Source organism: Pleurodeles waltl, chromosome 4_1 (assembly GCF_031143425.1).
Source record: "Pleurodeles waltl isolate 20211129_DDA chromosome 4_1, aPleWal1.hap1.20221129, whole genome shotgun sequence".
Classification (NCBI taxonomy): Eukaryota; Metazoa; Chordata; class Amphibia; order Caudata; family Salamandridae; genus Pleurodeles; species Pleurodeles waltl.
This window is the reverse complement of record NC_090442.1, coordinates 794,376,203-794,389,932: the sequence shown is the minus strand read 5'-3', so window position 1 is coordinate 794,389,932 and position 13,730 is coordinate 794,376,203. Positions and strand designations below refer to the sequence as shown.

The 13,730-nt window shown below is 43.4% G+C and overlaps 1 protein-coding gene across 1 annotated transcript in view; it reads left to right on the top strand.

Moving 5' to 3' along the window:
- NUAK1 (NUAK family kinase 1) overlaps positions 1-13,730 on the top strand; it is a 123,971-nt gene that overhangs the window by 85,549 nt on the left and 24,692 nt on the right. Inside the window, exons 3-4 of the mRNA XM_069229513.1 lie at positions 7,992-8,143; positions 10,308-10,373. Of these exons, the coding sequence (XP_069085614.1) occupies positions 7,992-8,143; positions 10,308-10,373 (218 nt within the window). The remainder of the gene's footprint in view (positions 1-7,991; positions 8,144-10,307; positions 10,374-13,730) is intronic.

Genomic DNA, 13,730 nt, shown 5'->3' with positions numbered 1-13,730 from the left:
CAGATGTTTGAGAGATAAGTGAGGGCTTCACTGTTAAGTGGAACTGCAGAGGATCACAATAATTCCATCAGTGCTGTGTCTTGCAAAAGTCAGAAATGATGCTTCCAAAGGTGGCAGTGTTGGCGATCTTTACCAGGAAGGTGGGGGCGCTGTGAGTGGAAACCATTGAGATAGACTTGATCTGTTGCAACCGATCTGCTCATTGGTTGTTTTTTGGAGTGCAGAAATAAAGAAAGGACTATTATGGCAAAAGCCATGAAAGGTAATTCAGCCGCCATCTTGAAGGCGAATGATCATGTTTGTAAGTATGGGAGAGTGAACACATGTTTAAATTGTAAGCCCTGTACAGTTTGTTAATAACCAGAGATTTGCAGAAAAAAACACATTATGCATATTGTTTCAGTTAATAGCAGCAGTATGTACAGAAGCTGCTGTACATTGCTTGCCTGTGGGAGTGCAAAAATAAAGAAAAGACCCATGTGACGGGCCATAAAAGACCTGACATTTTGGTGGTATTATAGGCATAAGCTTGTAGTGGCTATAGGAGAATAAACATGTTTGTAATTATGGGTGAATAAACATTTTTGTAAATGTATATGCTGTAGAAATATTCAATAACCAGAATATATCTGTGATATACATTTACAAACATGTATACCGTGTAAACATGTATAGCAATTACATATCTAGGTCTGTATTACCACCAAGATGGCAGTCCAATTACTTGTCCTTTTTTCTCATTCTTCATGGCCCCTGGTGAATTCCTCTTTCTGGAGTTTAGTCGGGCAGGAGCGGGCAGCATGACTTCAAGGGGTATGAATTGATACTTGTGTAAACTGGTGAGCCTAAAGTTGCTGAATTCCTATTTGGAAATGACCAAGGATTCTACCAGAGTTTTATGGTCTCATTTCAGGAGAAATTATCAGATTTTTTGTTTTTATAAGTTTAAGGGAAGGTATAGAGAGTCAGTGAGGTGTAGGCTTAGAGAGGGTTAGTGTAGGTTTTAGGGGTGAATTAACGGTCAGGGCTAGAGTAAAGGATGGTGCAGGTTTACAGTAAAGGATGGATTAAGAGTTAAGGCTAGAGTAAGAGATGGTGTTGGTTGTAACAAAGGTTAAGGGTTAGGGCTAGAGTAAGGGACGGTGTGGGGCTACAGTAGGGGTTGGGTTAAGGGTTAAATATTTTGGTTTGGTGTTGGAGTCCTTCTTAGGTGTAAAGGTAAAAATAAGATTTTAGTCACGGGACAATGTTGATAAAATTCGACTTGTTTACCAATACACTTTTTGCATTTAACAAAATTGCATTTTTTTCACAACTTTGCCCCCACTAATGTAATGGCCACGATTCTTATTTATAGAGCTATTTTTTACATACTAGGGTTTTAATTTTGTATATTATGCACACTGGCATAAATCAGCCAATGACTAGCCTTTGCACTTCAGGCTCTCCCCGTATAATAAGGATGCCCACAGACTGCCAGCCAACCCAGTGGACCGGCACACAGCCCTCTCTCTCTCTGGTTCCCCTGAAAGTTATTTAAAGCTGCGGGCAGAAGGGGTTGGCGTGCAGAATGTTATGACAAGGTGCAAGAGAAGCGGGTCTTAAGGTGCGGAATTTCAGGTATCTGAGAGCTGCTTCGGATGCAGCTGTGCATTCCTCTCCTGTTAATGTCTGCACTAACAGGGAGATGCCGCGTGGGAAGAGCTGGAGAGGAAAGTTTTTATATTGGTAGCGAGAGTAGTCAGCTCATCACTCGCATAGCTAAATGGGTGACTATCTTGTTGCTGACATCTATGTATGTATGTGACTGCAGTTTATTGTTTCAAACCCTTGCAAGGCCTACTCAGACTTTCATCATTCCAAAGCACACACAATGAAATTTGGCAATAGTGGTACCCATTTTAACAGCACATTAAAGCTGCAAATCTATGATAGTAAGTGATCTTTGTGGTTTATTTGTTTAGTGCACAACATGACACAGTCAAGAAGTAGATGAAAACACTGGCGTTCAGGCTGAAGAAGTGTAATGTAAGTGACTTTTCGTCGGGCAGGACAGAAAGCACAGTGTCCGCGTATTCATTTGACCAGTCTCTGAGGGATGATGGCTGAGTGGACTGGTTGAGATTGGACCCTCTGACCTGAAGGTTCTCAGTAGCTGGTGCTTCAAACAGGTACCCTGGATGGGTCAAGATGGTGGAGGGAGAGAAACTGGGAAAGGAGGAGCATGAGGGGGTTGGGAGGGGATCTGCTTCACGTCAGATTAAATTGTAATATGCAACACAGCAGTCCAAATCTTTTCTGTGTGTCTGTTACCTTGGGACAGAAGTGTGTGAACTTGTCTACCTCTATATTCAGAAGAGGTTGAAGGTCCTATCTTGAGACAGCTTCAACTGTTTCAAAGTTAAACTGAGACAAGAAATTGGCACTAGGTGGTAGATTTTGGTGGTTTCATGGGATTCTGGAAATATATATTTTTCTGCAGCAGAACTGGACTAAGCAACATGAATGATGTCATGAATATTTGTTTACATCATTTAGAAACTCTGTTCTCAGTTTTTCCAGTATAATAAATACAGCAATTGGTGAAAAAGGCCATTGTTGACAGTCTATCTGGCATGTGCTTTGCACGCCTCTGCAAGAACCGCATACAGGTAGTCCTCAGGTGACTCGCTAAAACATGACACCATGTAAGTGTCATGAATGTATCGACTGTTGTTGCAGTTTTCTAATCTAGATTTCCTGATTCAAACACCAAGAATAGTTGTTAGCAGAGTGTAAGGTATTATGTTTTTAGGCCTTAAAATGGATTCCTCTATGCTATTTAGCCTTAACATACCTTATGCAATACGGCTTCTATGAAATAGCACGTGGAGCAAGTAAGAAATGACCCACTACAACAACAAAAAACATAATAAAAAAGACAGAAATAAAACTAGAAATAAAAGCAGGGATTGGCCTGAGGGGGACCTGTTTTTAGGCAGATACGCACAAAATGCTGCCACTCGATTGGTAGAGAGCCAAGGGCTGACATGGACTGATCCATTGTCCCATACTGTATGTGTGGAAGAGGGAAGCAAAATGTGAACAGACTAATGGGTGAAAGGGCTAATTAAAATCTCTCTCTCTCTCTCTCTCTCTCTCTCTCTCTCTCTCTCTCTCTCTCTATATATATATATATATATATATATATTGTTTTTTGTCATAAACTCTTTGGAAAACAGGAGACTGGCGAGCTAACAACTTAGTCGTGTAAGTTAAGTGGAGAACAAGAAAAGCAATAATATGCCATCTGTCTTGTGAAACCTGATGTTCTCCTTTACCATTCACATGGGCGAGCACACACCACGTGCACGCGCGTTGAAATCTCTGTATTTGAATCATAACAAACGCTATAACTTTTTATGTAGCCTCAACACAAGATGTCGACCAAATCAAGCAAATGCCTTTGTTACCAAACTAAATGCTAGTACTTTTCTAAAACCCAGAATACAAAAGATAGCGTGGGTCGTTCTAGGCCCGGACCAGGTGAACGTCCAGTCAGAAACCCTGCTCTGCAGAATGAGCTCAAACTAACGAGCTGTCTTTACAGACATTTATGTTCTCAAATAACATTCAGAAGAACCTGTTGTTTTTTTCAATTGTAGCTTTTCCATTCACTAAAACTTATAATACGTTTTTGAGTCTGCAGCTTCAAAATCTGTTTTGACAAATCCTGCCTCAAGCTGCGCCAACATGAAGTGTACTTTTCCACAGTGGGGTCAGAGTCATTGTGCACTACAAGTTTGAACGGTCGCTCCTTTGTTCATTTGCGAAAGAAAGACATCACCTGAAGAGAGAACATGCCTCTTCTTACAGGAAGATTCACGACGAGCCTGTTTTTTCACAGCAGAAACAAAGGGAGCTCCTTGGGTTCTGACAAAGGACATTATGTTTGCAGCACGCCCGTCTGATATCACTTAACTCTACCGAGCCTAGCCCAGCCGCAGGGCCTACGAGCTGTGGCGGGCTGAGGCGTCGAGGAAGCTTGCCCGAACAGCAGCTTTTCGTGCTTAACGATGCATTTAAGACTGAGGGCTTGATTACGACCTTGGCGGAGGGGATTACTCCGTCCCAAAAGTAATGGATATCCCGTCGCCGTTTTACACGTTCCATAGAATATAATGGGACTTGTAATAGGGAGGGCGGGCGAAATATCTGTCATGTTTGGGACAGTTATTCCCTCTGCCAAGGTCGTAATGAGGCCCTAAGTGTCACGGGTAAGACCGCCTCCTCCAACCGCTCGGTCTTTTTGCGGCATTGGATTGCAATGTAGTGCCTCACAGTGTTGCATCATATTTATAGAATAGTATAATTAAGATGGAGACAATATCCCCCACCCTCAGGCGTAGACACAAGAGAAGCCTCTTTACAGGTTTTGGCCCAGGCGGCAGCCAAAAACACAACTTTTAACCCACGTGGGACCACGTGAAGTAATGTTTTGGGCCCTGTGGGACAGAGAATGGCTCACGTCTGGTCTGTTATGCTATGTCAGCATTTGTACAGCACACATCTGCCATGAACCATGCCTGTCATAACACGTGTTCTACTGTTTCCACCTGTCCGGTTTGGGGAGGACACCGTTACCACTGTTGGCTGCATCACTCAATATGAATCCCATCACCAAGTACATAGATTGATTAATGTGAGTGCACCTGGGAGTATGGAGTCTTAACCTTATCCGTCTGGCAATTCATCTGTGTGAAGCATTCCAATAATACTGAGGACCTTGTAAACAGCACAAGGTCCATGGACTGATTCACAGCAGCAGACAATTTTGGGTCCTCATTTGAATCAAGACACTCTAGCGGGTAGGAACCATTTTAGGGACCACTTCTAACAGTGATCCGTCAAAAATGGTGCAACGGCGTGCCTGTGGTAAATGAAATGAACAAAGGTGCCTTTCTCTTGCTGCTTGGGACTTCTCAGATCATGATTTTTCGTGGATGTTTATTACACCTAGATAATGCAGACTCTAGTTCCGCCGCTCAATACTTAGACTAATGCTCTGCAAAAATATCCCAACACTTCCGGACACCCCAGCTTTAAAAAAACTAATTTCAAGGTGACAACTCAAATCTACTGCACATCATCTACTGATCCAAAAACACATGTGAGGACATATTACATGCAGGATGCATTGTTACTCCACCCTGCACAAGGCTTTAACCTTAACTGGGTGCGCAAGGCACAGACTTGGGCAGACCATCATCCTATCATGGTGTGGACATGGCCGGCACTTTTACTGCGCATTAGATAAAGATGGATCAGCTGTTTGAAGCCACAGGTCTGAATTTTACTTTAAGCTGCAGACTCGGCCTCGGTTTAAAGGGGAGCAACAGTCCACCTGCAGGAAGTACCCACCTGCATCAGGATGCCTGGGTGGTTCCTGTGAGCTCCATTCTCCTCTTCCAAGGGGCATCGTTGAGGGGTGCCTCACTGCGTAGCACCTCAATGTGGTGCACAATCAGTGAGCATCCTGGAACTTTTTTACCACTGTACTTGCATCTGAAACATGGCACAGACACAATGTCAAAGAGTGTCCTCATTTGCATGTTGGCCACGCCCCCATGTAAATGACAACATGTCCCCTCGTGATCGTGCTGCGCTGGTGCATATTTTGCGCTGGGGTAATCCGTATTATAAAAAGTCAGCACAAGTATCTGTGACCCCTTCTGTAATATCAACTTTTTGCAGGGAAGCAAACCATGGGTTCACATGCCTTTTGTGCCCCCAGTGATCTTACTCTATAATCCACTGTGTTGCGTTTATGCTGTGAAGGCTTTTTATGGGTATTTGGGATAAACATTGTGTAAGGGAATATCAGGAGGAGGGGTAAACACTAGTCTCTTAGGGAATCTCTCATAAGCCCCTGGATGCATTGACTGCCTGAAAATTTCATACCCTGGTTGTTCTTTTTGCGAAGGCAGATACATTTTTACATCCCTTTCAACTGTGCTTTGAGCTGTAACAAACATAACCTCCACACATACACACCCAGAAGCTTTCTGGACTGTTGAAATATTCCATGCTGTACTATCCACTAAAACTTATATTATGAAAACCTCAGTCTTAGAGAATTATTCCAACTTCTGTTTCTTTCCATGCTTTAGAGAAATTACATTTGGCAGGAGGCCCTGTGGACACCAACCTAGTTTACACTGTTTACCCCTCAGGCACTTTCGTGCTCTTCTTTTTGTGAACTTACGTGGACGTGGAGAGCACCCCTCTTCATCCATTAGTCCGTTCACATTTTGCTCCACCCTCCACGCATACAGTATGGGGTAATTGGTCAGCCCTTGGCTCTCTACCAACTGAGTGGCAACATTTTACTTGTGCACATCTGCTTAAACGGAAGTCCACCTCAGGCCAATCCCTGCTTTCATTTCTAGTTTCATTTCTGTCTTTTTATTGTTTTTTTTTGCAGTGGGTCATTTTTTACTCATGCATGCCACATTTACACTGGCAGCATTGTTGCTTTTCGTTACCTGAACGCTTTTAAAGCCTTTTGTGTATGGTTGCTAATAATTATAAACGTTGCAGCCTTATAAAAGTCAGAACTCTTGGCTTTGCCAATGGTTGTTTTGATATTAAAGCAGGAGCGATCCTTTTTGTGAATAGTATATGAGCACCACTATAGAGTACTATACCAAAGAATTGATTAGACCATTATAAAAAGTGTAAGCAATTTCACTGTAATCAATAAGCGGTGACGTCACTTGCTGCATACCTCTATTCCGAATCTTCTGTTCCTACCCCTCTGTCTTCTGCAAGCTGTTGTATCCTTTTTCAGCACCTTGCTGCCAGATTTGATCTGTTGCACTGCCTGGCTTATTTGTGCTGTCTATGACTGTTCACGTGTGTACACATGCTCATTCCTGCTACATACATGCTTCGCTAAGCGGAACTAAGTATCCATTCTGCACAGGATGCTCTTTCAACTCGTGACCCCCTCACAAAAGTCTCCCTGCATGCACATTTAATTTCCCACCACTAGTCTCAATCCTACTTTTTAATGGAAAATTACTTCAGCTTCACACAGCCTCTTCACAACCAGCTCCTCAACTATTAAAACACGCCACAACTGATGAAGAGAAACATTAAGTCGGTATATCAGATAAGTAGTTTTCTTTTTAGTGTTTCAGCAGGACCATCATCTAAGCTATTCAAGTAACCAATAATGACATTGAAAAGTATGGTTTTGTTTGAGGGCCTTCATGTTGTCCTTAGACTTTTAGGAACTGTAAATGTGGTGTATGGGTGCAAAGTATGCGTTACGCATTGCGATGTTCTATGGGGAGAATTATATTTTCTGCTAAAAACATATTCCATCCTGACATGGCTGTTGGTGCAAACTTTTACCCTGGGCACTTTGTGACTCACTCAAATAAACACATACCGTAGAACACTCAAAATACATTTAGTGGATATGCCACAGGAGACTCGTATTAAACGTAGTGAATTTACAAGGAATCACTGAGAATATATTTTGTGACTGTGGCATGAGCGACTCTACTGGATATGCCAAAGGAGACTCTGAATCAATACTGTGAATATAGAGTGGTAGATGCAGGATAGATGTTTTCTCCTTCCAGTGGCAACCTTTGGACTCTTTGTTACATAAGGATGTTGCTCATCATTATTTCATTCGCTCTCCATGTCTTCGTTTGTGATTCATTGTGGCTCTTTATAAAGCTGCGAAAAATACATAAAATAGGGAAAAGGTGAATGGTGAAACCTATCATAAACACATGGAAGTAAGTCAGTTGACTTTAGAACCACACTAGGATTTGGTGCAAAGGGCCTCACAGCGAGGGGTACCATAAAACTATATCGTCACTTTCATTGTTATGGAAACCGTTAATGATAATGAGCTCTATAAGCTGTTTGACAGTGTTCGAGGCCTATTGATTTACAATTTGTGGTCATATGACTTCTCAATTTTCTCTGCACAGTGTTTGAGAATAAAGACAAGATTGTCATCATCATGGAATATGCCAGCAAAGGCGAGCTGTACGATTACATCAGTGAAAGACGAAGGCTCACGGAGAGAGAGACAAGGCATTTTTTCAGACAGATCGTCTCCGCAGTGCACTATTGTCACAAGGTGAGAAGTGGAAAGAGTGAATGTGGTTCACTTGAAGAGTGTGGTCTCCAAACGCCCCACAGCCAAGCACTGTGTGATTGACCAGACCAACCGGCACGTGCAATGACATCCTGAATTTTCTATATCTTTGTCAGCACTGACCGGTCGATGACATTTTTAGTATGGAACATAACTGTTCAGTCTAGGTGGGATTCAGAGGTCCAGACACCATACTTCCCTTCTTTCTGAGATAACACTGTCACAGTCGGGGGTACCTCGGGTGCCTGGGGCACTGAGGCACCAGGTTGCCCCTTCAAGATGCAAATACTACAAACTCCCAAGAAAAAGGGTGGTGGCATTTATCTTTGCCTCCGCTAATCAAAGCCACGCACTTGACCTGACAAAAGAAATAGAATTTTCCAATTTTGAGGTTTGGACTAGAAACAGTTTTAGCTGTCTCGTTGGCCACCTCTTCCCCCCCCCACCCCCAAACAAATCTTCCTAATAAAAAGCATACATATATACATACATACATGGGGCCTTCGGTTAGCACTGTTCAGCCATTGCCGTCACGAGGTGTTATTAACATTTTGCTTCTGCCCCCCATTCATCATGTAGCAATCGTTACAATGAGTAATGTCATTTTACCTGATCACATATGCCTGAAAAGAAGCAAATTCAGGGCCGGCTTTAACGCTGGTGGTGCCAGGTGTGACAATCATTTTTGGCACCCCGCTCCCACTCATGACCTGCTCCTCGGATACCCTCATTACCACAGGGCAAAAGTTCCCCTCGCCTCACCATAGCCCCTCTCACATACACTACATTTGGTTTAAAGCACTGGTAAAGGTAAAGGCTGGCTTTACTACTACTGCTCTCAGCTACCCACATAAAATACAGATCTCTTCTTTGCCACAGGCACATTAATCCTCTGCGCTACTTTATGGCGGTCAAGATTGACACTAGAAAAACCTCCGATCTCTTTCCAGCAGGCACATTAATCACAAGAGTTATTTTGACATTAGATTGCTGCCTGAAAGCTTGACTGTACCCTCTATGGCAGGTGCTTTTAAATTGTGAATTATTGCTCGACAGAGCGCCCACCCCCTGAGGTAATTGTCCCCCTCCCAGGTCAGCGCCCACTGCGTCTGCACCAGTCGCACTGCCCTAAAGCCGGCCCTGAACGCACTTTCGTGCTTGGACTGCTGGAGTGCCCCTTCATTATTATGTTGTTTTCGTGGCATTTTGTGTTCATACATATATGTACTTTAAAAAAATTAACATTGTACTGTTTCCAAGGCCAGAGCTATTGGCTTTACAGTGCTTTTTTTTTTACCATAAAAATGTAAGTTGTTTTGTACTATTCACTCTGCCAAAAATACATATGAGTTGCAGCCTTTTTGTGCGACGACCGTGCGTTTTGTTATTGTTCTGGCCTGGTATGGCCTGACAGACGTCTGCTCTGGTCACCAGATGCCAGTGCAGGCGACGCCACGTCAGCTTGGTCATCAGTCGGTTAGTTGAAAAACAAGCGTCCCCATGCCCTAGCTCCTTCACCTCGGCACCCAGCACAGCTTGGGTCTTGGCACACTTCACTCCCTTTGGCACAGCGCATTAATAGACGAGGCCTGTTGTTGACTGGCTCAGTGTTTTTCCAAACGGCCCCCTTTTAACTTCCGAAGTCTTCTGTGAATAACGCCGACCAGCACCTCCGCCCCCCCCTCCTCCCGTCACTGTAAAGTTCATCACTTTGTGCAGTATTTCCAAGACTGGCTGCGAGCTTCTGAAACATCTAGAAGTCGCTCGGCACTATCCTGCCCTTTTGTAAACAGACCTGTCTCTCATGCCTAGAATTTACAGGACTCAAAGGGCACCTCGGGGCTCCTTCCGAGGATTCCCGCCACTGAAAGATATTGTTTTTGGCTGCTTTGGAATAACATATTGCCTTTGCACCATGGGGCTGGGAAGAGTTCCGAAAATATTCCCCTGCTGTTTAATCCCTTTTGTAGGACAGATTCCAGCGATCCCTCCCTCCGCCGCTCAGCAGGCCCCTGGTGAGTCCCCTGTCCATGGCCGCTGTCCTCGACCCTCGAGATAAGCAAAGCCCTGAGTGAGGGGGCACATTGTTAGTTCACGTGTCTGTCTCTAACCGTATCTATGTCATCATTCTGCCTTTGTTTTTCAGAGCGGTGTTGTGCACAGGGACCTGAAGCTGGAAAACATCCTGCTTGATGAGAATTGCAACATAAAGGTATGTTTTTTTGTGTTGTCCTTATGTGACTGGAGCTCCATCTCCTGGCTTTTTATATGCGCAGATACCTAGAGTTCTAATCGGAATATAGGAAACAAGGCTGACGCGCAGACCAGTGCAATGCTTTCTAGTATTTGCACGGAGCACTCGAACTAAGGTCGCTGTTGGCCCACTTATCTGGTTGTACGTGGTCGGTGCAGTGCGTGTCTATAGTGACCTGCGTGGAAGCCTTTGGATGTCGTGCTTGAATGAAGGAAAACGAAACAAAATAAGGCCAAATCCAATAGTAAAACGTAATGACAAAGGTGACAAGCGCGGAAAAGGGTGTCAGTCTCGCATGTCACAGCGCGAGATCTGCAAATGAGTAGTAAGTAATCGGATAAGTAAACGTGTATTTAGTGGACGGTTTTATGATTTGTGGCATGCAGCTTCGCGGTTGATTGAGCACGCCCGTTTGTGGTGCAAAATGAAAACAGATAATAGGCAATTATAGTTAACAAAACCACTTAAGTGTGTACTAACAGTAAAACTAGAAAATAAACAGCCGCATAAGTGAGTGCTGTGGGTAGAGGAAGTGACTGGAGTAGGAGAGAGGCGGGCGAACAACTGTAAAAACACCCAAGCCCCTCTTGTAGGCTTTACTCACTTCAAAAGGCGTCTTCTGAATCATTTAGGAACAGTAAACAGAAAATCACTAAATACACAGTGGCTGTTTGCAGCTACAGTCAGAGAGCAGGGGACAAGCACATGCACATGCAGCCCCCACGGTACAAGTAGGGCCCCAGCCATTTATGAGGACTCCCATTGAGCCCAAGGCGTGTCTGTGAGAGGTGTGGGGTGGTGGTGGGGAGTGGTGGGGGGAATAGATGAAATTGCTCCTGATCACATGCTACAGGAGTGGCACATCGTTTTGCGTTGTGAAGCGGTTTGTAAGGATTCCGGGTGCACAAAGAGATTGGATAGTAAAGGTGATTTCCATTCTCTATCTTGGAGTTGGACAGACTGCCATCTTTTGCCTCCTTTATGTATGTATGTAGGGATACAGTGTTTACTTGTTTCACGTCCGCCTAAGATTGATGCTAGTCAGACCAACCAGTAGTACCATTCAGAATGAAGACGGAAGCTCTGTAGGTGGCCTCTTCCACAATGACGTAGTGTTAGCTCCTCCTAAAGGCAAGCTGTCTGTCCATATTACTGATGAGTGTAACTTTCAGACTGCAGGCCTCCACGTTGCCATGGCTTTACAGTTACTTTTATTATTTCACTTCAACTGTTCCAGGAAAGTCTGAATTTATTTCCTGCAGGCTTGTCCAATCTGAGTCCATAGCCCATGCCACAGTAACTGTACTACATTTACTTATGCTGAATCTAAATAGAAACCATTTATAGAAAGTCACGGGCTATCATGACAATCTGCAGCAATTTGGCTCACTTGACCAATGGACTTCCCGGTTTTGCTTTAGACGGGTCCTCTTACGCATGTGGTTCAGTGCATTCAAGACCCTTTAGATTAAGAAATATTTTCTGTTGTTACTCCCAGTTCTGCCACGTACTAACATAAAATATGAACTTTAGTGCTAAGTAAAATTTTACCCCAAAAGGTACTTGTCTTTTGTGTTGTACAGTTAATATACATTTCTGTTTTCGTGTTTCTCCTTCAGGCACCTTCTTTTTTAGATCTGGCATTAGCCATGATGTTTTGAAAATGACATGCATAATAAACGTACTAATTGGGTCTTTCAGCCGGTCCTGTTTATCCATTGGTCTATTATTGTCATTCACATTTTCTTCCGCTCACTTGCAGCAAGAAGCACAGGACACTGGGCCTCTTCAACTGCTCACTAACCGCACTTGTAATAATACATCTTTATAACAACCTTGAGAAAACAAACACTGACAACGCCGCAAGGCTGTCCGACAAAGCCATGCATATTGGCGTTGTCAATGTTTATAGTAGGACTGCTTTTAGTTTGTACACATTCTGCCCATGTCTTTCTGCATATACAGTACAGAAAACAAAACTCCATTTAAAGATTCAGAAACAGCATCTCTACTCGCAAACAGCATCTCTCCCCTATTTTCTCATCGCTTATCATTTGATTTGCTTGTCCTCCTCATTTTTGTGATTTTCTCACAGTGCATTACTTTGCACTTGACTGCTTCGAACTTTCCTTTAAAACTGGTTTTCACTATAATATTTTGTGAGTAGAAAAATAACAACGAACTAATAGCTTAAAATCTACATTGCATGTGATGTGATCAGGCATTTTGTCCACCATGGCAGTTTTGGATGTGTGGATCTGAAACCAGCAGCAGGTTGATAGCTGCGTTAACAGTGACACAGTCTTTTTTTTTATTTTATTTTTTTTAGGGGGTGCAGTGGCAGTTGCCTCTCTACAGTTTGAGACAGTGAACAGTGCACTTAGCCTTCATTGACTGTTAGACAAACAGATTAAATGCTTCACAAACTGGAGTTCTCCTTGAATTTATAAAAGTCACCCCTAGCCCAGAGAGAGATTAGACATTCTTGGGAGCAAGACTACATTTGAGGGGTGCTAAAGCATTCCCCCTACCGAGGAGGATCCTGACATTGACGGATCAAACTTGCCTATACCAGAGGGGCAATCCCTCACAGTGAAAGCTGTAGTGTAGTTATTGGGCATGATGTCCTTCTGCGTACCTCTAACTCCCCACGCCGGGCTATGCATGAAGCTAATCCAGGAGTTGCTCCAGTGCAAATGGTCACAAGCCACCAGAAGTTGGGAAGATCTAGTGGTTGTCATGGACAAGGTGCAGAAAGAGACGAAATGGTGGAATATGAGGAACATTACAATAGGCAGACCCTTCATGGAACCAACTCTCTTTACAGATGGATCCCACAATGTCAAAAGAGCACACATAAGAAAAACTGAAATTCAGGGGTTAATGGAGACCTATAGATGCAGTGAAACATATAAATGTGTTGGAACTAAAACAGTCCTCTTAGCTTTTCACCTGCAAGTTAAGAGAAAAACAGTACAAATCCAGATGGGTAATATGACCACAATGTTTTACCTCAACTAGGGAGGAACAAGTTCACATATGCTGTCCAACCTAGCTCAGGACATATTGAAATGTAGTCAGAGAAGCATAACCCTAACAGCCATACATCTGTCACGTGTTCAAACCATAGAAGCAGACTGGTTAAGTATGCAACAGACATTTTGCACAAATGGAAACTAAGACACAACATAGTGGGAAAGGTATTTCATGAGTGGGTACACCTGAAATAGATCTCACTGCAGCAATAGGAATTGCAAAATGCCAAATCTTTATGTCCAGTTACACACACCACTTGTCATAAGAAACGCCTTTGGT